We start from the raw sequence: 27,509 nt of genomic DNA, 5'->3' as shown, positions 1-27,509 counted from the left end.
TTGAACCATTTGACAATTTCTTTAAAAATAACAGCTTTAGGCCCACTTGTCTCGAGAACCTGAAAGAAATCAAACTCTCAGCCCAAGAGTTGTTAATACAACTACAGCTGCTTTCTGTAACAAGAAGTTGTCTGAGAAAATGAGAATGGGAACAAACAAACAGGCAGAAAAACAAGATACACCAAAGTCTTTAAGTAAAAGTAGCTCCACCAGATTTGCTAGTACCCAGAAATATATCCAGCTGCTGAATGAAAAAACAATAACAGAAATGCATTAGCAAGTCTGAAATGCCAACATTTAAGTGTCTATAAGGAACAACTTTAATTTTACTTTAAAATGTCAGTATGGATATTCACCACAAAGAGAGAAAAAGTTCTGTGGCACCAATAACCAGATCAGGGTTGATCTCAAAGCTCTGGATGCACACCAAGTCCTACTAACTTAGTGAAACACTTTCAGCTTCTGCAAATTTGGACCACTACATGCTAACCTTACCTTGGTTGTTCTGATGAATAGATAGCAGCAGTTTTGAACTCAACTATATGACCTTATTAGCAAAGAAGAATTATGATTAATTCTTCACTGCTGTTCTCTAAAAACTAATAATACTATGAAGATGTCTAGGGTTTCCAATATTTTTAGCTAAGGCCGAACACCACAGCACAATATGCACCATGTATCAATGTTCTCTGCTTTGCTATTTTGACTGTTTCCTTGAATAATCTTATTTCTCTGCTTTCTTACATGTTTTAAGCCTCGCTGTCATAGAGTGCTTTGTAAAATGTGCTTTAAAAGCAAGTATGTGACAAAACAAACCCCCATATTATTCAACCCATTCATATTACATCTTTCTTCACAAGATCAATATTGTCTAACACAATACCTGCAAAAGCAAAGCAAAGCATGGAATACTGACCTTTACGAAAGATATTCAAATCTACAGTTGAAATGGTATTACTGCGTGAGGGTGGCATTCCTGCTGTAGGGATGCAATAACTATTATCAGTATCTGAAGCAGTACGAGTAATGCTACATGTTTCCACAGGAGATCGATCTGCAGCGTGGTGAGGTTTTGGTGGCCGAGGTGGAGGAATATCTGGAATAGTCTCTAGTTTTGATGTCTGAGACATTGTTCCTTCTGGAAAAGTTCGTGGAATCTGGTAAGTACCTCCAGGTGTGGGGGGAATGTCATAACTAATGGAGATGTGTCTCAACTGTGCATCTAACAAAGATGTTGCTGATGGCGTGTTGAAAACATGCTGCTCTCCTTCTGCATCAGTCCCAGTTGGAGATGCTGCCTTCGGTAAAACATCCTGTGAATAACTCCTAGGCAGGTTATAAAGGCTGGAGTCTGCCAATGCCAGTCCAGTACGGGAAGGAGGAGAGTCATAGACACCTTGCTGCTGAAAAAAGCCATTCACAGCATGCTTGCTCACTGATGGAGCAGGATTTTTGTGGGAGGGCACGTTATCATTGCAGTCTGTTTCAGAAGAGCTGGATTTTGCAGAGTCAGCATGAGATCTACACAGGAGATCAAGAGATTAAAACACTGATGAACATACAAAGAAAACAAACATTACACATAGTAAACACAACATATGAAGTGTAAACAACTGAAAAGTGTGGCAGCCTTTTCCAACTTTTCCAAAATGAGATGCAGGAACCTAACTATTAAACAAACAGTAGTATTTAAGCAGAATCCTAAGTGATTACATGTATACAAACCCATGCATGTGAAACAGGTAACAACACAAGTGTGCAGCTTTAGTAGCAGAGCTCAACAAGTTGATGTTTCATAAAGCAAGTGATTTCCAGAAAGATACCAAGCCAAACTAAAGCAGAGTTTGTTTAGGGGTTGAAGGATTTATGTTTTAACCCATCCTGTGAACTAGCAGCACTTTGATGTGCTTAAGGTGAAAATGCACTCGATCCTTGAGTTCACAATACTTGCCAGTTCTAAACAGCATGAAAAAGAGGATCGAATATGACTGATATGACTTTCCCCAATGGGGAAAGCCAAAAACTGTCATTTCTTTTATTCTGGTGGGAAGAGGAGGTGGGATGGTATGTAAGCCTCCCCAGTTACATTTCTCCACATGGCAGAGAAATTCCAAGCCTTACTCCTTGTTTAAATCCAAGTCAAGACAACGGCAAAAATAGTAACAGAGGTGCAGTTAATGCAGTTCATACAGTTTATTTTATCATAATTCCCTTTTTAATTACCACAGGACTATATGATTGTGCTTGTTTATACATACATATGTAAATACCTCAGCATGTGTATGCATCAAGGAATAGCTGCTATACTACTCGTATTAAGCAACTGGACCATGCAGTTTGCAAAGCTTCTGAGGAACAAAATCGGGAAGTCAACAGTACGAGTACCGCCAGAAGATTTTTTTTTCCCTTAAAAGACTCTCATCCTAGAGATTCTAAGAGTGATCACAACTAGACCTTCATATTCAAATTTCAAATTGTCAGTAAGATGATTTTTTTTATTATTATTATTATTTTCTACTTAAGGGACAGCTGGATTTATCTCACAGGGTTCTGGTAACCAGAGGAGAAAGGAATACAAGTTGAACTATTCACTTAGGTTTCCTCTGCAGTCATTGGAGAAATGGATATAGCGTGAAACAACCCATTCTTCTTGAATATCTACTCAAAAATGATGACTCTTAAAGCACCTCTCTCCACCAGCTATCAAGGGAACTGATATGATTAGCTTAGAGTGGACATTTGCAGTCAAGAAAAATGCTAATCACCTAACACTTTTTTTTTTTAAACTGTATTTAACAGCAGAGATGTTATCTTCCATCAGCCTGAATGGCCTATGAAATGTTTTCTCTACCTTTAATTATGACATTTATTTCAATTAGCTTGTTTTTTGCACTTTTTAATTTTAGTATACCAATTTTGCTCTGGTTACTATGTTTAACATTCTTGCTCAATGGTCAGAATTAGTTTCTCTCTCTGACCATTAATCTGCATTTAGTTTAATAGGAACCCCCTAAAAGAAGTTCTCTGTATGTATTTACCCTTGGCAAAACCAAGGAAGTGAATAATCTTATATTCCTTATATTGCCAACCATCAAAAACATGCATCTCTTCTTTGCTAACAGTTTACATCCTTTGCCTCAGAGCTTCAAAAATTGAACTAATGAACCACTGGAAATGTAACACAACTGCAAAAAAAAAATACAGCGCATACAACTGAAGGACCTACATGAGGTTACAGAGTGCTTTACAGATTGGGAACATTGTGAGTAGTAACACACTGAGCTTCGCCTCTGATGCAGTCCTTGCTCTCTATTTTAAGGATTGAAAAACTCACTTCAAGACACTCTTCTAGTTCTGTGGTATTCATCTGGGCCAAACTCACAGTAAAATTCATGTGCATTGTACTTGAGCAAATGCAGGATGAATTGTGATCTGTATTTTATGTGCTACAAAAAGCGGACAGTCTAGAGAAGCTGGACATTGACAGTTAATTGTAGAAGCAGAATTTTAATTCCAGTTGACCATGATATATTTTGAAATGAAAGAATTCCCCAAACTACAGAAATAATATAAGCACTACCATATATCTTACAAAAAAAGAGTAAAGAAGTGCACTTAATCAAAATAGGGTTGGCTCAATCTTATTTTTTCAGTTCTTGGCTTGTACATGTACTGGGATCACTTCCATCCATTTAGCCGTGCACCAGAACTCAACCTATAAAAACAGTTTCACACACAAAAGCAGAGCAGGGGTCCTTAAAAATCTTACCAGTTGTAGGCACTACGGTGGTTTTATAGACATAGAGACATATTATAACGATGCCAAGTTATATTTGACTCTAAATAAGCACAACATGCAGGGGTAAATATCCAAAGCTCAAGATGCAACTACAGCACATGTACAATGCCATCGCTTAAGCATTACCCATCACATGGAAGCAACATTTAGGAGTTCTTCCAGGTCTCAGTAAATGCTGCTAATTCTTTCTTGACCACAAGAAGTTGTGAAAACATAAGACTTTCAAAAACTGACACAAGGCAGCCAGACCAGTCAATTGCTTAGCTGATGGCAGCAGTACACATTGCTCATTACAAGAGGGCTTTTCTGATTTACTTCAGATTTTGAAATAAAATCTTTTGGAATCAAATTCTTAGTCTATTGAAATAGTTTTCAAAATATGAATGTGTTGCAACCAATCTGATTTTGCAAGACCAAAGATTTGAAGACAGTCTGAGAAAGCAGTTTATGCCAAAATGAAGATGGAATTCATCCTTTGAAGTTTAAATAGATTTCACAAGTCAGTATTAACTACTGATCATGACAAGAAGAACATTTACAATTTTAAAAACCTAACTCTATGTTTGATTCCTGTTACCTCAAGGAAAGGTGGATTAGGACCACAGATCCATAACAGATTTTATTTTAAAAACTTCTGATACAGGATGCTTGATGACTTCTGCCATGTTTTCAACAACACCAAAAAAAATCATTTGGCTTAAAAACACTCCACTAACTTCTGGTTAATAAGACAAGTATTAAGGTTTCTTTGCACTTCAGATTAAAATAAAGGCAAAATCCCATATAACAACAAAAACTACTAACCCTCTCTATAAGCAGAGGATGACTAATGAACTCACTGTTCGCAGGTGTGGGCACTGCATCTGCAGATTATGCTAAGTGGCCAAACTATTCCTTACTCAGTACTAAGAAGAGATAATTGTGTAACCAGCAGGTTCACAAGGACTGTGCACTAGGACTCACAGAGCAAAGGTGGGATATTGGGGGCAAAACAAGCAAGTCCATCACCATGTACTGAAAACTAAATGTTGACAGAGACAGAAGAGAAAAGATTTCAAAATGTTTTAGTCTGAGGAGCAATCTCCCATTTTGGAATATGCTGGGTATGATCTGGCTTGGCCGGTCATCCTTTCAAGCTGATTCTTTTTGCATCTGCAGGAATCAACACAATAGATAAATAGAATACTATAAACAAAGTGGCAGCAAAAACGCTCTTGTGTGCCAGCAATCTGGGACAGAAACAGCAAGCATAGTCAAAAATGTGGATAAAACAGCTCTATGGTGATTACAGCTATTTTCAGAAAATGGAAGCCAAGGTTACACAGTTTCTTCTATTAAAACTCACAAAACACCATGCAAGACATATCTGAAACAAATATTTTCAGGCAAGTTAATGGCTCTGTGATTAAATTCTCACACACGTTCCATCAACAGCTACTGTTCACTCACTGCAGTGGTATCTTTTTACTTTCAAAATCTTCTAAGAGAAGGTATTCCTGCCCTTCTTCAGAGATAAAGGGTGACCCTTGGCTGGTTCATAAACATAAGAAAGATGAGGAAGACAGCATTATTTCCATATACATCTTGAATGAGCCAGAACAATAAGGGTTTCGGAAACAGTGTTTGGCTTCATTTTCTAGTTTATGATCCAAATATGAACGTCACAATCACACTAAAAGCTACAGTTGAACAATACTCTTTCTCAAGCCAACAGTGATCAGAGCATAAAACTATTTTAGACAAAATACAGCATGATAATTATAACTGCAAGTACTGTATCCAAAATCATCTCACAACACTATGCGGTGTATTGCATGACACCATAAGGAAGCATTTTGAAATTATGTGTTCTGAAACACATGAACTCCAAAAAATTCTGAACAGGCAGGTTGGCCACAAACTCTGTGTTTCTCAGTTACCCACCTCACCTGTAAAAGAACCCCAAAGTTTTAAAAGCAAATTCAGTTGTTCCCAGCTTACCTATAAAATAACATGCAAAATCAGAGCAGAAAACATGCCTTTGCATACTGGCAACTGGAAAATCCAAATATAAAACACTACAGAAATAAACCATTCAAGTAACACCACCTACCTATTATTTTAATGTAAACAGTACCTATTTATTAAGATTTGCTCTTAATGGATGTTTGCATACTATTCTTCCCCATTAAAATAAAGGTTGCCTGAAACACACAAATGAATTGTTCCAAATTTGGAATCAATAGGAAAATGATGCAGACCTGTATTTCTTCTTTACCTGCAAGAAGGTGGACTGGGGTAATGAACACAGTGTCCTCTAACATATCATTTAATAACATCCTACAAAGATGCATAAACCTCTAATTCCATAGGAAAAGGTCTATATCCTGTATATGTTGGCCCAAATCCATCACAATACCTGTACCAAATGAGACATATACAACCTTTTTACATTGAACAAACCCCAGCATAACTACTATTGTGAATTTTCATTACTAAAGCCTCATTAATAAAAGGACATAACTAATGAATTTACGTAAATGTAATTGAGAAAGCCTGTATCATGTGTGTTTAAAACACATTTAAACCATCTCTACACTCCCAATTACTTCATTCTGATTTTATAATTTCTCTTTTCATTTTTATCTCCACTGGACATTGTACCTTCCCCAAACACCCAAATACCTTCTTCTCCTGTATTACTAATGTCTTTCTCAAGCAATTTTGGGGCTATCCATGGATGCTATTACCTTGCCCCATTTTGTGCCCTCATCTATGGTCTTAGACTTCACTGTCTCTACTTAACCCACAAGCCATACAACTGCTGAAGTCAGATCAATTTCATATCCCAGCCTTGATCACTCAAAAAAAAAAAAAAAACACCTCTTCATTTGGTGCTGGAAATCCATTCTGTGCCCATCCCTTGCGGAAACAAATGGGCACTCAGGCACGTATCTGATGAGTCAGGACTCTGAAATGAGTAGAGACTGCTTTGGCAAGCCACTATGGAAACAGAACCAAACTTTGTGATAATTTTTTGGGGAAAAAATACATACCTCTCAGGCACCTTCAGCTTCTACACATCACTAAGCATGTAACCACCACTCCAGTCAGACTCTGTGTTTCCCTTTCTCTACAGGATGCTTTGGGGCATGCCATGCTGCCTGTAAGCTGCACATTCCATACACCGGGGGAACTGTAGGCTCATTCCTCCGTTTTATAATGAAGACTGTGAAGAGTGCATACTTGCCTACCATGCAATCATCGGCAAACGGAGCAGGAAACTCCTCAGGCACAACAGAGCAAGTAAAAATGCCAAGGGAGCACAGAGCACATGGCACAAGTAAAACTGGCAGAGCATCAAGGTGCTGAGGAAGAAGGCACCGCCACTAAAAGGTATGGCCCTAAGGGAGTATGCGAAACGCTCACAAAAACACTTTTCAAAGGAAACTTTTCTCAGCCTTCAATATATTTTCTTGCTATCACCAAAAGAATATGCTATTTTGTTTCTTAAACTGCAAATACCCTCAGCGTATTTTATTTTAAATTACTGCAGAAAAGCAGCTTTCAAGAGACTTGTAACTTTCTCCCAGATAATATTCAAGGTTGCAAGGAGTTCTGGAGATTATCTGGTCCAGCTCTTCCAATACCTCTAAGTAGAACCAACTTCAAAGTCAGGTGAGGCTCCCCAGGGCCTCCTCACCCAGTCAAGATTTTTCACTTGTTTGCTTTTAAATCTCAAAGGATATAGATTTTACTAACTCCTTGGGGTTGCCACCATGATACATTCCAGAAAAAACAGTAACATTTCCCAGGTAGTTACTGTAAATATCACATCCTCCTATGCAGAAGGTGCTGCACATCTATTTAAGTTAGAAGCAGCAGTTAGAAACAAATATGCATTTAATTCAGCCTGGAACCACTGCGTTCATTTGATGCCTCTGATTGGTGATTTCTTTTCAACAATACAACGTGGGCCTGGTGCTCAAACAACTTAGCATTGCTACAAGAAGTTGAAGCAGAAAAAGAAGAGAAGCAAAAGTTATCGGCAACTTCCCCCACAGTTCACAAACATCCAAATCCGTGGCGACTCAACAAGAAAAAAGTGCTTTTAGCACTAATATCCTTGGCCTGTACAAATAAGTGTTATTAGAAAAACAACAGAACTTACCTCATAGGTTCAGGTTTTTTACTCTGGCAGTTTATTAGCAGTAGGTAGTCTTGAGGATCTTCTTGACCAGAGGAAGACTCTAGTGGGGGGATATTAATAAGCTGATAAGGAGGAGGTAGGGAAGATTCTGCTTGCATGGAAGGCGGTGAAGTGTTGACAGGCAAGGGTAACTCAGCAGATGTTTGTAAAGAACTGACCGGTGGCTTCACAGCATCTGCAAACACAAAAGCATAGTACTTGGTACAATGAAGAAATGTTTTTTTAGTGTTGTAAGAACATTTCTTAACACAACTTAAGTTTGCATTGTTTTTAAATTCAACATTGTAAAGTCAGTAGACATAAGAAAACCTTAGTTCTGGATACCAACATTTGTATTTATCTTTAAATCCCTGTAATCTCTTTATATTTTTTCAAACTGTAATCAGACTCTTAAGTTTGCTTTGACAATAAAGGTTATGCCCTGGCTGTATGACTTATTTAACCTGTTTTTGAGTCACAGAAAAAACAAAGATGCTGACAGCTGCACTAAAACAGCTAAGAACACAATTCTATTGTTTTAATCAAGAGCAGACACAGGCCCATAGCTTATTACTTGAGTTTCAAAACCTGAGTCAGCACTTGCATATATATATATATATTATATATATTCATCCTTCAGCGACCAAGGTCACTTCATTTCAGATTAGTCACCCTTTGAGAACTGGCCTCTCTCAATAGCTGAAAAGCAACCGGAAAGATGCTGCTTTTGCAATGGAAGATTCCTTATGGCTAAAAAGAGGGCCAATAGCTACCCTGTTCCTCTAGGCATCCCTCATTACATACACCAACTTTATATTTTAGTACAGTAAATGTGGTTATGCTTTTTTTTTTTTTTTAAGGCACTGTAATTTTTATATATTCCTATTCAAATATATACTATGCTTTTTTTTTTTTTTCCCTCTCCTGACTATTAAATTACCTGGGATACTGGAAAATATTGACATTATCAAATACTTGTTTCATTTTTTGCATTGTTTCATGATTCATAGACTAAGAACAATGTAATTAAACAAACTACTCCTTAATTATCAAGGTTCTCGCATACTTGCAACTCATTGTCATTTCCCATTTGTGCATCGCATGAACAGAGACTGATTATGAACACTGTTGAAATGAACATATCCAAGCGAAACTGCTCCTTTAAAGCTCACAGGCCAGGTATGGGCTACAAAATAACTTCATTCAGCTTCTGCTCCCCAGCACTACCCCGGTAAACACCAGATGAACAGACCAGAACATAGCCCATCTGCTTCCCGTTCTGCATACACAAGGTACAAGTGATTTAAATGTGGAAATAGGAATAGCAGTACTTGCTTTGAACTCCCCTAGCACTTACACAGGCTCAGAAATTAAATCCCACCACACCTATGTGGGTGGAAGAAGTCTAGATGTACCAAAGTTTCTCAACTCAGCCTACCTGAAAAGGTAGGATAACCTACAAGAAGCTTTTATAGAAGGCTGGACCTAACCTATCCATCAAACTCGTCAGCAGAACAAAGGCAATACCAGACTGCACCCAGTGATCACACACACAACAGTAAAATGGTTTCTTTGCTACACAGTAAAATATGAAAATATGAACAACGTTCTAGTATTTCAGAATTTCAAGAGCTTGTAGGAGCATATCTGAGGCATCTGCATTAAATAATGCAAGTGATATTTCTTCATTCCCCTAATATTGGGGGTTCAATAGCAGAAACAGAGAGGTGTCTGAATGGCCTTATCGGGCACGTACCTTCTTGCTCTTGGAAAAAGAAGCAGTAGGAGAAGGGACAGGCAGCTCTCTGCGCCTTCCAGAACTAGGAACCATGCACAAAGCTTACACATGATTAAGACAGCAAGAGAAAGCTTTCCTGCCAGATATACTACATACTCTACCTACGTTTACTGAGAAGCAAGATCTATGAGGGCTTCAGAGTACCCAAATTACCAGCCCCTGTTCCATGTCTTTGACTACACGACCTTCACATCATTAAAACTGGTTGGTGCTGAGTTCACATAAGGGGAAAAAAAAAAAAAAAGAAATCTAACAGGATGTCCCCGAAGCTTCTGGGGAAGATGGGTATGTCAATTAGACTGTAGGTAGTCAGGAGAGCTTAGCAGGTACATAGCAAGATGCCTGTCTACAGAAAGCTGAGGCGTTTCAACAAAATCACGTGTTGGCATTCCCAGGAAGAAAAACAGATTCAATAGTAACTTTCCAGGGGAAAAACAAAATCAAGAAGCTTGAAGGAGGAAGAAACAGCATAGAGGACCAATACAGCAAATTCGGAGAAAGAAAAGTTAGTTTCTTCTAAGAAAAAAGTGAGAAAAAATAGAAGTTGAAGGCTCACTTCACCTTGTAAATGATGATGACGGTAAGGTAATGAAGGCCATCAGGCTAAATATAGTGGCTCAGATGTGAAGTCTCTAAGCCCAGGATGCCACCTCTGATAACGGCCTGTTGCAGACAGGCTGAGCACAAGCAGCAAGGCAAGCCTGACATCCTGCCCCCAGCTTCTGGGGCTCTGAGGCTTTGGGACATCCCAGTGTAAAGAGTTTGTGCTTGCCAGCCTCTGACAGACTTCTCTCTGAATCTCTTACCTCTTTTGAGTACCTGTATTTACTTATTTTTGACTCCCACAACATCCCGTGACAACAGTTCCATAAGATACTTTGTATGGCATGAAAAACTACTTCCTATTGATTCAAACCTTGAGCTTGATCACTTCATTTGATATCCTTCAGCTCCACTCCTAAGAGAAATAATGAACATTTGTTCCCAATTCATTGTTCCCCCATTCAATGGGGATATTCTCAACTTCATGGATCTTTGTCACAGCTTCACTGACTTGGTGCTGCCTATTTTTTTCTTGGTACAGAAACCATCTCATTGGAGAGCTTGTTTTCCTTCACTCTCACCTTTCCTAGCTCCAATAATTCTTTCCCAAAGAGGGAAACTAACCGCTGTATAAAATGCACAGAATTTGATCACACTGATTTACAAAGACATAATGATATTTCACTCTTCCTATTACAACCATTTGGCTTTTGATTATTACTGATTATTAAAGGTGACACTGTCAAAACGCCCCAAAGGCACTCATGATCTCTTCTCTAAGCAAGCATTTGGAGCCAATTAGCATTAAGGGATCATTAGCAGCGCTTTCCTTATGACAGGCTGCCTCGTTTACTTTGAGGGACACCATTTGACAAAATCCCTCAGTCCTCCTACAGATTTTTTTTTTATTGTTTGTTTGTTTTTCCCCTGGTATTTTGCAGGTGTTAAATGGTGTAGGCTATTGCCTGCTTTAATTCAATCTCAAGTTCTTCATTGTGGTGCCACTTCTTACTCACCTTATACATTCAAGCTATTTCAAATTTGACTACCAAGAAAACAGAAATGTTAACAACTTATCACTGATCAAACGAGTGCTGTTTGCCTATCTGAACCCTCAAGAACATTCTCTTCAGCCACTTACTTCACAAGCTGATATGAAGAAGAGGGTTTATCCCAGCAGCCTATTATGATTTCAAAGAGTAAAATAATCAGTTTGCTTCATTTTGAACCAGCAGATTTTTGGGGAAGGAGTCATCTGCACACCAAAGAGCCTTGGAAGTCATTTGGTTTGTTCCCAGAGCTCAGACACTAGAACTGCTTTGAAACAACTGGGAGCTGGAAAAACATCCAGAATATTTAACATGCAAACGAGCATAAAAAGAATCCTGTTTTGTTTTTATAATTCTTGTATTCAGTACAGCTAGAATAAGCAGCTTTCTCAGAAGATACCTTTGTCACTTGATTTGCTAAAAGCAGTTAGAGGCATCACTTTTTCTACAATTTACACTTTTTTCTCACAGCTGTACTCGTAATTACCCCAATACTAAAACAATCAAAAATCAAGGAGGTAAATAGGAAAACTTTCTGAACAAGAACACTACAAATAATCAAGAAGATTTGAGTGTGGGAGTTCACACTTGGTGCTGCTTTTTTTTTTTTTTAAGTCAGAAATTAAATCTTTCTGCACTGCGACATACAGCGATATACATTCTCTTCTCAATATTCTGATAATGCAAGCACTTGAAATACTCCCAATGTGAGCAACATACATAGTTTCATTACAAGAATCATCACTTCATTACATTCCAAAATTGCAATCTGAGTAAGAAAAACACATTCTTTGTGCAACATAGGTAGGAAGACAAAAATAGAAGTGGGATTTTCCCATTGTAATAATGAATCAGCAACAGATACAAAACCACGTGATTCTACTCTGTCTCATTCAGTCTATTTACCATGGTGCAGACGTTCTTATTAAAACAATCAGTGTCCAACAAAATACTGGCAATACCCTTGTACAGAATTTTTCAGATACAACAGTGTTGGACATAAAAAAAATGCTATGGTACAAGAAAATTCACTAATAATTTCTGCTCTTATATTACACATTTTTCTGTATCTATCCACTATGCAAGCTGCACGTATGCAAAATAATTTTAAATACATGGTACACATGATTAAATACTTCAATCCTTAAAAGGACTTTTTTTTTTGTTGTTAAGTCACTATCTCTGCTGCTTAATGTAGTACCATACATCCCCAAATCCACTGCTCAAGCCTCCTCTCATCTCAGCTTCTACACAGTCTCAGATGGAAGATCCTGGAATCAAAGGGCCACATGTGTGCGTGTGCATGCACACAGCACAAGCATGTATATGCCAATGGGCGCAAACAAACAAGCACTTGCTCTGTTCACATATTTAACTCAATAGATGCAAGCCAGATCCAGCCCAGAAGACGCACGGACACGTTAGTCAGGGTTTGGCAGCACACCAAACTTTCCTAAGAGAGGTTTTCAGCAGAAGTGATCAGCTTACAATCAATAGGAAATCTATGCAGCGAGCCTCCCTTCTGAACCTTGCTGCTATACCGGGATCAAACCCTCCTAAGTTCTTTAAAAGTCCCTATGCATTTTGGAAGTGTTTTGTTATCTTAATGTCATCTCAAGTATCTCTTCCCTCTTTTCCTGAGGATAACAATACCCTTTTTAAAGAAGGTAACAAAGAATTCAGCAGTTGCTTACTGTATTTTATGTTCAGGACAGCCCTAGCTCCCGCATACAAAGCAGAACCATGACCAACTGCTCTAAGTTTCTATCACATCCTAACATTTCCCGCTTTCAGAGCTCAATTGTACAATTTCGTACATACGAACTGCAGACATTAAGTAATCTTAAGCTGCCCTTTTGGTTACCCATTTAAAATTCAAAAACACCAAAAGCATTTCCACTCCGAATTTCTTCCCCCTCTCCACCTGCAACTTTCTTTTGAAGGCTGTTCTTTCAAAAGAGGGAAAAAGGAAAAAGCAACAGATGTAGCCCGTTCTCTCCATCTTCAGATGGTACGCAGGCTGGGTGACGCAGGAAAAATAATCAACAAGTACTGTTACAGGGTAACTTCTGTAGGTGCTTGTGAAGAGAAACAGTGCAGCTCACCACATGAAAAAGCTTTTTCCTTCACTATAAAGGTCTAGAGCTCTCCTCCTAGAACAGGCTGCTCTCGTCACATGGCAAGTTTACCCAGCTGCAGCTGCAGCACACTGGCTGCAACCACAGACATCTACAGGCTTCCAAAAAGATGTTTTTTAGCACTCAGCATCATGGCGAACAGCACCTTCTGACTTAATAAGTAGCAATCTGCAAGCATCTTCCAAGCCACCCTCCTGCAATCCTCTTCTCCACGCAGCTCGTCAGGCAATTTTCATGCCACAGAAGATGTCCAGCAGGAACCAGAGGGAAAAAATAACTCAATTACCTATGCAAATTAGATTCACACTATTTTTCTCAAGGAAAAGAAAAATCAACTTTCCACAGGATATTCTGTTGAAGGCAGCTAGCAGTTCAACATAAAACCCCCAAACACTCAAGATGAAAGTTCTGACTGCACTCCTGACTGTATGCTTTTTATGTGGGTAGTTTTTCATCATATACTTCCAAGAGAAGATGTACCACCACAGATTTTGTGCTCATTTGCTCTTAGCCACCCTCCTTAAACACACGATCTGAAGTTGAAGACAGCTTCATGTTCTGTCCTGTATTCCTTTTCTCTTTTGGAAATGGACAATGATTATCTCAGCTTTGCCACCTTCCAACTCAGGTCTTTAGCCATCAGCTACCTCTACGAAATCTACTATGCCAAATTTCAGGTCTTTCTCTGGACCCACTACAAATTTTGTTACTACTCTGCAGTTTCTCTAGGTGGTATTTGGTGACCGTGACAACTTCCTTCACATTCTGACTTCACTCTTAGCAATGACATTCTCACCGAGAAATCACATTTCTACATCTCACCAGCCATTTCCTTTACTTGAAGTAATCATCCAAAAAAGCCCCCACAATAGATGCCTCTGCACCGCTGCTACTTCTAAAATGATTGCCTCAGTTCTGAGATAACTGACCCACAATCCTCATCTGGGGGATCTCTCTCCTAATGCTTAACTCCATCCTTCCACATTATTCTTAACCCCATTCAGTATCACCAATCACAATCCTCCTGGCATGTCATCTTGAAAATGACTTTCCTTTTAATTAGTCACATCCAAGAAGTGTCAAAAGTCACAGACTGTCATTACATACATCACGTCTACTGGGCAATGTCCTATTATCATGCCCATTAAAATAAACCAGCCTTCTCAGTTTGTTTCCACCTCATGTCTAAGAGTAACAAATTTTCTGTTTCCTTTACTACACCACTCATATGCATTGACAAAAATTATTTAAAAGTTTATTACTCTGACAATATGTTTCTCTTAGTATTCCTCCATCTATTTCTCACTTCTGAGACCTTTCATGACCAAAGTACCCAATATTCATCATGTTATTAATAACGATTTTGATTTGGCAAGCAAGCCAGCCCCTATCATCCACTAAGATAAGAACATTTTGTGTCTCTTATAGGCTGCCCCTTCATGCAGTAAGGGCACCTTAAATATGTCTAATATCCAACTTTACTTATTTAAGCCCCCTTGGTAATTCCTTCTCAGTAATCCCAGAGTTCACACAGTCCAGTAACTGAAGGAGTACGTGAACTGAGCTGTCACTGTAATCAAAACTGCCTTATTCTAAAGTTTTATTCTAAAACTAACTTCTTCCTACTCCTCTGTTTACATTCTGATACCTCCTACCACAGATAAGGCAGTACATGACAAGGTAGATAAGGTGTGTATGTATGTGTGCATATACATATATATACACACATATTATTAATGTATTAATTTATGTAACATATTACTATTAATATATTACTATATATATTATATTTTTTATATAATACATATTATGTATATACATATATATACACACACAGATACATATATAATAAGGTAGATGATCACAAGGCCTGTTTTCTGTTCCACACTTGTGTTACAGGTATCCTGCTCTGATTCAGAGATCCTGAGCCAAGTCGAGCAGCAGTGATACCTGGCCATGCAGCATGGTTCCTTACTGGAGAGAATACGAGGAGCAGATAGGAAGGTAGAGTTATGTTCGTCCTGCCAGTCATTGCTCTTACACACATGCTATGATGAAGTGTCCAACTATAACACATGTATTATCAGTACATGATAAAAGAAGTTAGTTGACAATTTTACTGTTCAAAATGTAGAAGGCATGAGAGGCAAATACCAGACAGCAATTGGCAGAACAGGAATTCTGCAAAATTTGAAAATATTGTGAGGCAAGTTGCACTTTTTTCAATGCACGATCTATGCTACACTTCTTATGACAAAGGAAATGTTCTTTAACACATGTAAATTATTTGTGAAACCCAAGTATAGCTTTCAACATTTTTTTCTTCTTCTCCTTTTTTTCTTATTTCACTTCATCATTGCTGTCTTTATTCCAAAGACTACATGCAAGTAACATGTTTGCATATAGTATGATCATTTCCTCCTTCCCTTGCACTGCCAAATATGCAATTCACTGAACTACAGAAACATGGAGCTTGAATGCATATAAAACATTGATCACAAATGTCTACTGAATTCTAGGGAGGGACCTTCACAGCCTTCTTTCAGGACCTGTGCTTAAATATTCTGGGAAAGTTTTCCCTAATTGTTACATCTCTCACGAAAAATAAAACAAATTGCTTCTCTTTCGATAACAATTGATCCATATCCTGCTTATCACAAGCTTTTATACTTTTAAAGCCAACTATTCCCTAGGTATTTTGTTTCTGGGAAGAAAAACTGTTTCAACTGTTCTCCTCATCGATCACTTAAAAATCCACTTCCTCTACTCCTATTGTTCTTTAAGCATTTATCCTCATCCTCCTGGAAACTCAGACCACAGTATTTCAGCGGAGGTCTCCACAGCGCCAAGGAGAAGAGAATGGTCATTTCCCATGTCCGTTTTGCTTCTCCATCCCAGAAGGTCTCACTGGAGTTCCAAGCACACAAATTACTGGCAGCATGTTTTCACTTATAGTTACAGTTTAACCTCTACATGACTAAACCACACCTACCTTATATTATGACCTTACACAGAAAATACGAATTCTAAAAATACAGTATGAAAATTGGTGGTAAAGCAACTGAGAATCAAGCTCATGTGTAGCCTCCCCCCCCCCTTTTTCATACATGTTTTAAAAATATTCCACTTGAAAACAAAAAGCATTTAATGAAGAAGTTGTAAAATGCACTCACAATTTTACATATAGAAGTAGAGGAATTATTGAGATTATTAGAAAATCAACATTTCCTTGATGTTTTGGGCTCATTGTAATCTTAAGAGACAATCTAAATAATTTTAAAGCCTAAGTTAAAGCAAATTCCTATTAAAAACATATAACTGTTACAGATCACACAACTCAATGCAATCAGAAAGCTGAAGACTCAATGATTTGTAACAGTAACAAAGGAATGTAAGTTACTCTTACTCTCCAAATACAAAAATAATCTTTCAGATCTCCAGAATGAATAGATTTCACATGCAAAAATCAATTTCTAGTTGGAAGGTAACAAGGGAGCATTAATCATAAATTACTGGGAAAATCAATTTTATAAGAGGAACAAGAAGAAAATACAGGCTTAGTATCACATGAATCTCTGAATTTTCATTAAGTATGGGAGGAACAGGTTAGTACTAGACTGAAGCAACCTTTTTTTTTTTCCTCATCTCTTCACAGTTTTGGCCGTCTCTCTTTCCCCCTTATTCCTCCCAAACTCAAACAGCACCTCCATATTCAGTTTCTAACAGCATGAAGTTCCACCTTCTCTGAACGTCTCTTCATGAATCTAAAGGAGACAATTGGACTGGGCTTCCAGACAAATAGCAGGAGCTGCAGGCTGGTGGTGAGTCCCAGTCCTTGATCTAGTAATGGTGGCTAATGACAGTCCTCTCACAAGACCTGCAACCAGTCTGGCAAGAGACATTGTCCAGCTCCAAAGAAAACCATCTTCCATTTCCATAGGCTGAAAGGAAGGTTGGTTCTGGCCCATACATTGTCTTGTTGTCCAGATCCAAACTGAAGTAACAGGGTTTGTTTATTGCCTGTGGTAAATTTCACCTGTTCTTTAACTTCCAAATAAACTGTACATTAACACAGATTTTCTAAGTATTCTTATGACTAAGTCTTCCATTCACAGCTAGATATATCCTATAAAATAAAAATTCAGCAATACACAGACCCTCAGCAACTGATTTTCTGATTTCCCTTTTTTAATTCCTCCCCTACATATTGCAAGAGCTCACTAATCCCATGAAGCAGACAGAACTGCCAGCTTTCAATTACATGAAGCGATGGGGTTGGGATAACTCAGACAACACTGAAATGGTAAAGATAACACAATGAGACCATAATGGGGAGAAGTTCTGTTAATAAAATTGATTCCAACAAACAAAGAACAGATCCATACAGGCCACTGTTAGCTCTCTGCGTTCATAGAGAATTTCATCAACAGAAAATTAAGGACTAATTAATACATCAGCCCTCAAGCAAGAGAAGGCCTCGTGGTTTTGAGGTGACCCTACTTTTCCATTACACACAGGGGACATGCGCTCTCACGTACACTGCAGCAGCCAGATAAGTACATTTCCTCTTCACTTCCCAGATTCCTGGTTTGTCCCCAGAACCAATGATTTCTGAGCATCTCCTGCTCACAGCTGCAGTGGTGCACTAGTGCATTATCCTTCAGAAAGCAATCACCTGCCTGCCTCTCTCCTGTATGTAACAGATGCCTGGCAGACTGAATACTGATTCATACGGCAATCACTTTTAGAAATGTGCTGTGGGTGGTCTCAGTTATATTAAGGATGTCATAAAAACATGCTGTAACTGTCAAAATAAGTGCCCTTCACTGAGTTTGCTATTAGAGTGGTAATCCATAGACGGAGTTTTCATGACGAAGTTTTAGTTCAAAACTGCATTAAGAAGAAAGATAAGAACCCCTCTTCAGAAAGCAAGAATGTTTTCCAGTCATTTTTGGCAATTGAGCTGGAGTAGAAGCAGAGATAAAAGCCCTACACCTCAATCTTTTTCCCCCTACCTCAACCCACAACCCTCCCTCCCCCCCAAAAAAAAGGATTAAATTACAGCCCCCCATTCAGTCAGGCAAGCCTCTCGTGACCCCCTGTGTGACAGTGCACACAGCTACAGCTATTCATGCAACCCACTAATAAGCAAATAAATAAGGCTAGCTTCAGGAGAAGCAATAGCAATGAGCTGTTTGTAGGTATTGAACACCATCATGTTTCCTACAAGCTGCTTTCACACAATGTCTATTTTGGTAGGATCTGAGCTGGTTAGTGGAGAGCGACAAGTTATTTTTTGCTTGTTTCAACCAGTGAGGAGAAGACATTTTTTCCAAGTTGCAAAGCAGATGGAGAAATAGCAATATTAGAAACCGGACGTTTTGCACCCATTTCTGCTTGCACAGCCATGTGCTTTATACCACACAGGATTCCTTTGATGATTATCTTCTGTTTTGCATGATTTCACTTTGATTTTCCCTATATTCTCAAGACCTAACATCATGCAAAACAGAAGAGCATCATTCCACTTCTACGGCACACTTAATTTGTAATGAATTCTTAGTATCTCCCTCTGTTCTGCTTACATTTTTTCAAAGTAACAAGGAAGTTTCACAGTCAATGCATATGAGTTTTAAAACATATGCTAGCTAAAAATAGTCATTTGATCTTTGGAACAGTCTTTGCATGTAGATAGAACACTTTCTTAGGAAAAAAAAAAAAACAAAAAACAGAACTTACCCTCATCTGTAGGGTTGAACCCACAGATATCACAGATGCATCGGACCCACTTATTCATCTCCTCCTCACTGTCTGCCACCAAATAGAAAACTCTGTCTATAGTGTTGATATCAAAAATATAACTGTTTTCGAACTCTTTTTTGTTGAATGTTAATCCAGCATCCACTTGCTGACATAAATTTAAGTCAATAATTCGGATAGGCTTCTTGGCATGGTCATTTTTGTAGTATTCCAATACATCTGGATCTCCTGTTAAACGGCCGCTGCGAAGTACAAACCATCTCCTCTTCCATGCCTGAAAATTAGTGAGAAAAAGGAAGAAAAATTACAATTAGAAATACTTTATAATTATAATTTAATTTATAATAGAGGATTAGTGAGTTTGTATTTCAAGGTTTATTTCTTCTGCATTCAAGCTTTGTTTTTAAAAAAGAGAACATATAATTAATTCACTACTTAAAAAAGGAGAAAGGATGAATTTAGTAAAGAGAAAAAGGTGGGGAGGAGGCCAGGAGAAGGGGAAAAAGCACCAAAAAAAACTTCTGAAGGAAGCAGAAGCAAAATATGTCTAAGTTCTCCATTGTGTATTCCCCCCTTCCCCCCCCCCCCCCCAGTATCAGCCACTTCAGACTGACTGATTCTAGCTTTTTTTTTTAAAAAAAAAAAAAAAAAAAAAAAAAACACAACAACTGATACTCAATGATAGCAACCTGATAGTTCAAGAGCACACTGTTCACACCACACACTCCTCTTGATGTTAAGCCATCTCTGCCCTCAGAACCACTTAACATTTCACAGTAGTAGTTGTTACAGAGAAGGACCTACATTATTATTTCAGAAAAAGTTAGAGGTGTAGGGGGAAAAACGACCAAATTGTCTAGTTTTACCACATGAAACAGTCAGAACTGTACCACCATCTCCCATCTCTGAACCACTGCCATCAGCTCTGCCCTGGAGACTCACCAACTGCTCATTGTCAAGCGCATGTGCTTTTTAGGGTATCAAGCTCATGAAGCTGAGAAGATAACACAGAAAATGGAAGATCTTTTCTCCGGCTACAGAACTACAAAAAGTATTTGATTTTAAGACAACTTTTACTCTTGGTAAAGTAAGTGCATTCATTTTAACTGTGAACACAGCATCTGCCTTGTAATGTGGAATGGATCAAGTCAAGGCCTCAAGCAATGATGTACACAGCACCACCAAGTTCAACTGGGGAAGGAGGAAGATGGAGCAAACCAAACACCTTAATTTCCAGAAGCAGCATCTTCTAGTAGCACAGCTGCTAAGCACTGTGTAATAGGGACCCAAAAACACTCGTAGAATTTCTTTTCGTTTCCTGTTTCCAAGCCAAGTGACAACTTCGATTCTGGGATAACAGGAAACAGCAGTATCAGAGGCGTTCTCTTCAGACAAGGCTGACCACAGATAACTTCTGTATGAACTGCAGAACTCGTATTTCACAAACTGGACTTATCTCGAACCTCAGCCTTCAGTCAATCAGAGAACTTGGTTGATGCTCAAAGGAGGAGGAAAGATTAAAGAAAGAAAGCTATAAGATGCATTTGTCTCACAATTCACAGAACAAAAATTAACTCTGTACCCATCAAGCATGCCTCTCATGAAAGTTCAGTTCCAATACCGTGGTAACAAGTGAAAGATTCATATTATCAATCCCACCAGTCTTTGTTGAGAACTAATGAGTAAACAGCACTCTTAAATTCAGAAAATCAACCATCTAAACAGAATTTGTTTTGAGCCCTTTGGGCTACAAAACAGCAACTATTAAGTACTTAAAACATCGAATTTAGCCCAGCAGCACCTGCTACTATTTTTGAAGAGTTTTCACATAGTGCATATGTGAATGTTTATTTCAGTCTGATAATGAGTCACGCTCACTGGAACTGGCACAGATTATATTCAAAAACAAAAGCAATTCCATAAACTACACACTAATAAGGCAGATACAAAGGTTCTCTGGATTACAGTACAAAGCACAATTTAGCAGCAGAATAAAGCTTAAAGCTAGACAAGAGAACTGACATCAGCACCCTTGCTAATCATAGTACAAAAGCGCCTCTATATTTTGTCAAAGTGCAAAATGAGCCCACATAAATCACTCTTTGTTATTTGAAAATATCTGGGATTCTTAAAGCTTGATCTATTTTTAACATTTCAGTATTTGTCGTTGTAATGAAAGCTGTATACTGCCTCACTGAAGTACAAATCCTGGGCTATCTATGTAATGAAGGAGCTTCTTCAGTAATTGCTTTCCAAAAAGAGCTCTCTAAAAGACAGGAGGCACATGTGCGAAGATGTATTTATGTATACTTAATTTTTTAATCCTTTTTGACATTTTCTGAAAATTTTGCATAGAGCTATTTCTTTTAATCACCAAAGTAAGAAAAAAGCAACTGGTTTAAGCCACAGGAATATTTTAAGTACTAATTATCTGTCATGTCACTTACAACTACCAACCATACATTATCTGCTCAAATATTTTTCCAGGCTTAAACAATATTGGTATTGGAACAATGTTCAAATCCCATAACCTACTGAGTATATTTTTACCTTCTCAGGCTTAATCTAGTTGATTTCTAGCACAGAAAACCAGTGTTTAATATGGGAAAATTTGTTTATTTGAAATGATAGATAGACATATGAAAATGTTATTAATAAATTAAATTCTAAAATATGTACTTACACTACTAGCTACAAAACTGCATGCATTTCAACCCCTAATTCTGAAGTAAAACTGGTGCTTTTGAAAGGGTAACAAGGCAAATGTCACGCGACTCAAGCTCACCAGAAGCCCATGTAGGCTTCTAACATAATTTACTGCAAAACAAGGTTTGTTGCTTTTGTTTCAGACTAAGAAAGGCCTTGTGTGCCTCTCAGCTTGTTTTCTCCGAGAGCCACAAAGCCTATCAGCTGGTCTAACATAGGACTCCACCACTCTTGCCAAACATTGTCCTGTTTATATCATGAGACTATCGTATCATGAGACCATCATAACTATAGAAACAGGCTTGTTTGCTCGGTTTTGAAGTAGGCTAAAATGTGACAAGCTGCTCACCCACAGAGCATCAAATGATCAGAGTAATACTGGAATCCAGGATTTTTCAAGCAGCATTTTGAGTAGATTATAAAACAGAAATAAATTCTTATTAATTTCTCCCACTCAGTCACTCGCATGTAAAATTTTGATTTAGAAAGGAGTAAATTGGCTAAGATACTAGTAGAAAGCATCATTTATCACAGTGGTGGTTTTGTTTTTATTTTTTCTCATTGATTTTGAAAGCTTGTAGCTAAGACTGTATGCAATATCATCTCCTTACATGAGGTATATCTGCTGAAGATGTCAACCACGCTTTAGCTATACTTCCCTTAAATTTTGATGGATTTATTTATTTATCTTCTTGTCATATGTATTTGAGATGTACCTCGTTCAGCTGCTGGCACTAGTTCAAAGATGTAGGAAATAGTGGATGTGTGTCTAAGTGGAGAGGGAAAGGAAGGAGGAAGGGGTCCGGAAAGAATAGATAATTTGCCTTTTTATTTTAAAAAGGACTTAATGTTCCATTTAGATTCCCTCAAGCTGCTGCTCAAGAGGCCAAAATAGTTGCATGAAGTGTTTAAAAGCTTAGAGCTGCTAAATAAATTGAAAACAACTTGTTCTGGCCAATCTTTTTTTACAGTTCTCACGTGGTCAAGTAACTGCTTACTGACAAACTGTCGATTGTCCTTGTCTGGTTTGCTAAGTATTATGACCCATAACCCTCACATCATTTAAAGTTGCTTTTCCCTTATTAGCACAAATATCATCCGCTTTTCTCTCAGGTAGAACCCACTGAAAAAAAATCTCCAGAATTGTTGAGTACTGCCCAGCTCCAAGACCTTCCTTCTCATCTGTCTAGTAGGCACATGCTCATTTTTTCATCTTACTATCCTGTGAAGTACTTGCAAAGGGCAGTAATTTGCCATTTTTCTTTCCCAGAGAAGTAAACTAAGGCTTGGAGAAAGATGCAACTCACCCAGGGGCACAGGGAAGGATCCAAAGGAACACTTCATATTTTACAAACACATGATAGAACATTGCCTTGCTCCAAAAGAACTTCTCAAGTAAGGACAAAAGATGCAGAACATAACTAGAGAGAAGTAAAGGAAAGGGGAAGACAGCCCACGTCACTTCAGAACCCTCTTTCAAACTTTTGTTTTAGTCCTGAACCTACTGCTGAGGTCGCTTGACTCATCTGCCACATCAAGTTTTTATTTTCTTATGCTTGTGCTCCATTTCATCCATCTCTCTCCCTTTTTTCCAGTGCTGAAGTTAAACAAGGAAATAGCTGCATGTCTTGGACAAACAGGAAGAAGGATGGCAACCAGAAGCTGAATATTTCTTCCCCTCTTCACCTCCCCACTTCTAGTTCCCAGGTGTTCCATCCATCCATCGCAGGAGCTAAACACCTCCAATGCTGCCTTGCTGACTCATGTGTTGGACCTCAGCTCTGCATCCCTTCAGAAGCCCAGATGACAAACCGCAGCGTTCCTTCGCACTAGGCTTCTTTTTAGGTCCTGTTTGTTTTGGGCACAGGGCAGTGACAGCTGTCACCAGCAAGCTTCGTTACCACAATGCACGTACCTGGGAGGACAGCCGGGAAGCAGCTAAACTAGGTCACCTTAAATAATGTTACTTCAAACACAGTACTTCACTGTTTCCACTTGCAGAAATCCTAAATGGTGAAATTAAAAGTTTGGCTGAGTTTTTCCCTGAGAAATTAGCACTTTGTATATTTCTACATGGAAATAGATTAAGGGATGTTTTTCAGAAAGCGTTTCTAGGAAGCCTTTAATAAATGGCCTTGCTATAAGCACCACAACTCAAGAACACAGAATTATTAGTTACTTTTTAAAGTTGTTGCTGTAACGCCGACTGGGAGCAGCCACGCTCTTCCTGAAAAAGTGATGCCCTTAAAAAAAAAAAAAACAACATACCGCATAAACTCAGCACAAAATAAAGCTTGTTAGTATCTTAACTCTAAGAGCAGAAACTTCAAAGATTTCATAACAGTCCCCGTGTTCTACTTTTAGCAGCATTAAGCACTAAGGAACGTAAACAGATTGCTGCAAAACAAACAAACGTGATATGAGGAAAACACTGGATATATTATTACTTTCTTTAAATACTTAAGACTTGTTTTCCAGGAAGCACCATCTTTTCTCACTGAGCAAAATAAGGAAAAAACAGTCTCAGTGGAAGTTTCCACTCTCCTGGCCATCATCCTGATCATCTGTTCCGAATACACACAAGGCCAAAATTTCCTGTTTTCAAACTATTGTCACCATTTTCTAGTCTTGTGCTGTCGATTCTAACTTTAGCTTGTTAAACAAACAAAAGAAAACACTGCAAATACAGCAGAACAATACTTGCACACAGATTTGCTGTGAGCACTGTTTCATAAGTGATGGTTCAGCATGTGAACTAACTAGTCTCCCAGCATTACGCAGCTAATTAAAGCATCAAAAACAGGACAAAACACAACTCAGACGATAATTTTAGCACTGCAAGTGCTGTTTTGTCAATCTAAAACTAATTGAATGTTTTCATAATCCTTCACTATTTTTTATTTTTTTTAATTTTTATTCAAGTCTTGTGCCTATTCCCAGTGTAATTATACAGCCAAATCTGTATCATCTTCTCCGTATCACACTGATCCTTATCAGGACTGGTAGCATCAGCCACTTCAACACTTTTCTACGCTATGTCAGAAATTTTGTAATGGCAAGCAGTAGTTTCTCTGCAATACTCCTGCACAGCAGAGAACTATCGCTGCACCTTCACCAAAGGCAAACTGACTCACGGAGGTAATGCAATGCAACACACCTCCAGTGGAGACATGATGGCCCAGTTCCTGGCTCCAAGCTAGGACCAGTGACCAGACCATCCTTCCAGCTTCCTACATCATCTCACCCACTCCTTACACCTATATTCTGCTGTTTCTTATCTCTTGCAAGCTTACCTTTTTGCTTTGTTCTGCTTCACTCCACCCACCCTGGATGGCTAACACACACCTTCATAGCAGTCTTGCCAACAACACACTCCCTATGACAAAAATGAGCTTCGCCATCTCCTCTCACTGTTTTGTCAGCAATGGAAACGTAACACCATATCAGCTGCTAGGAGCAAAGTTAACCCTATCCTAGCTGAAACCAGGACAAACACTTTTCATGGCATACAGAGAAGTGGATTTGTTGCAGGTCCCTTACCCACATATCTTCATAGCACCTTTGGTTTGCTGCCCTTTTTCACAGAACATCTCCCACATTTCATCTTTTCCTCTCCCATCATCCTGGGAACCTTCCTCTCATTTTTCCCATACGTATATAGTCATGTTTTTGTGTATTTATCAGCAAAAGGTGGTATAGTTCTTGGGGTTTTTGCCCTTTTTTTAAAACAAAAGTTAACTTGAGTCTTTTCATCAGTTCTTAATTAAAAGTCCCTTCCCCCTCCTAATCTTAATATAAGAAAGCAAAACATTCAGGGTGGGTTCTGCCCTTTTTTTTTTTTAAATATTATTATTAAATGACTGTACACTTCTTATTAGAAGGATTACTACAGCGCTGACAAGACTCCCTGCACACGACAACCCAGGCAAGACGCAAGCTGCACTGTGTTTGACTCCAGCTTCACTGTCCTGAGTTCAGGAGCACACATCATGACAAGTCACACGAGAACAATGCGTAGAAAACCAAAAAAAATATCAGTATTTATAAAGGCACAATTAATCTACAGCTGAAATGTCAAGCCTACACTCCATGGATATCTCCAGCTGCTTTCCCACCAGTGGCAGGGGATGAAATATTCCACCATTTATTTCTGTCTACTCATTTTTCATTCCCTAGCTGGGTAGTCATTTCGAAGTGGTGCTTGTAACAGGGTGTGAAAAATTGCTCGTCTTCCAGCTCACAAACACAGTGCTGCCCCTCCCCCCCCCTTTTTATTTATTTTTTTTAATATTTTGTACAGATTCAGTCTTCCTTTTTTTCCCCTTTACTTGCCTGTGCAGATATCTATCTTCATAACCTGAGAAAGCCTTAAATACAAGGAAAAGCAAGACATTAGAACTGTGTAAAGACTCCTTCACTATTTTGGATCCTTTAAAGGACACTGAAGTTGCAGTGAGCAAACATACAACACATGCTTCACTGTTTCATGTTTGGATCACTCAAAAGTGTGCTGATGCTGCATACAAGACAGACAATGCTACAGATGAGCACACAGGCCAGGCATTCTGCGTGTCATCGCAGTCAAAATATTCTTTGGCTTAAATGCTGTGTTTTGTACTCCCCATAAAAGAAAGGGGATTTGGGCTACAGAAGCTGCATTTTCTCCAAATTCAACAAGGGATGATGAATTAAGGTGGAGTCGAGGACAGTGCAAAGTTACCCCATAATTTCTACACACTGCCTCCCCATCTAGCTAGCGTGGCTAAAGCTACTAGTTGCTTGCCTACTGGAAGAAGCTGTTGGACATCTATTAACACTCACGGAGAAGTCTCCAAAGGAAATTCCAGACTATTTAAATAATCTTTACAAATAAAATTTAGGACATGTTGACACTCCATCCTTCTCCATTCCTTGTGAGACCAAGGCTGTATGCTCTGTATGCTAGCTGACATTTTTGCAAGTCAAGCATCTGCAGACTAAAGCTGGAGCCTCTTCTGTAAATGAGTCAGCCACTATTACGGCAATGAGAGGGCTCATACTTTCTTGGGCCACTTTGGGCATGCTGAAGGGAAAGCTATTGTTCTGCCAAGGTATTACAGCGAAAATCAACACGCTATATTTTAAATACTGTAAGGCATTGCAAGGAATTACTTGTTGCAGGGAAGGGGAAGAAATAGGAAGGGCATGCTCAGTGTTGTTTACATTATTTTAGGAGCAAAATCATCAACCTTCCCACTACAAATCATCAGGTCTGTAATGTGCATGAATCAAGTGGGCAGACATGGCAAAAGAGCTGCTAAGAAAATCCAAATGTAAAACAAAAGTCAGCATTGTGTCCGATACATACATCCACCCTTAATCACTGAGAAACACCACAAAACTTCTCAGAGCATTTTCACAGCTGACCTGAAGAACTCCAAAGAAAGAAATCATTTCTAAATAAACCAGCACAGTCAAAATTACCAGTGCATTATAACACAATTTGCTTATATTACGCTGAGATTCTATTATAATAAAAACACTGTTTTTCCTAGACTGCGAACAATAG

At 38.6% G+C, this 27,509-nt stretch overlaps 1 protein-coding gene across 6 annotated transcripts in view; it reads right to left on the bottom strand.

Annotated features, from left to right (window-relative positions):
- The window catches only part of GAB1 (GRB2 associated binding protein 1), a 95,466-nt gene that overhangs the window by 22,139 nt on the left and 45,818 nt on the right, over nt 1–27,509 (bottom strand). For 3 of the 6 annotated variants that reach the window (XM_068680831.1, XM_068680836.1, XM_068680835.1), the window contains exons 2-5: nt 19,235–19,529; nt 7,950–8,163; nt 5,249–5,329; nt 917–1,521 (exon numbers count right to left, since the gene is read on the bottom strand). In XM_068680831.1, coding sequence (XP_068536932.1) covers nt 917–1,521; nt 5,249–5,329; nt 7,950–8,163; nt 19,235–19,529 — 1,195 coding nt within the window. The remainder of the gene's footprint in view (nt 1–916; nt 1,522–5,248; nt 5,330–7,949; nt 8,164–19,234; nt 19,530–27,509) is intronic. The other 3 variants (XM_068680833.1, XM_068680834.1, XM_068680832.1) reach the window with 1 other exon arrangement.

This window comes from Anas acuta, chromosome 4 (assembly GCF_963932015.1).
Source record: "Anas acuta chromosome 4, bAnaAcu1.1, whole genome shotgun sequence".
NCBI lineage: Eukaryota > Metazoa > Chordata > Aves > Anseriformes > Anatidae > Anas > Anas acuta.
The sequence above is the reverse complement of the archived record's forward strand: the minus strand, read 5'-3'. Positions and strand labels throughout refer to the sequence as shown.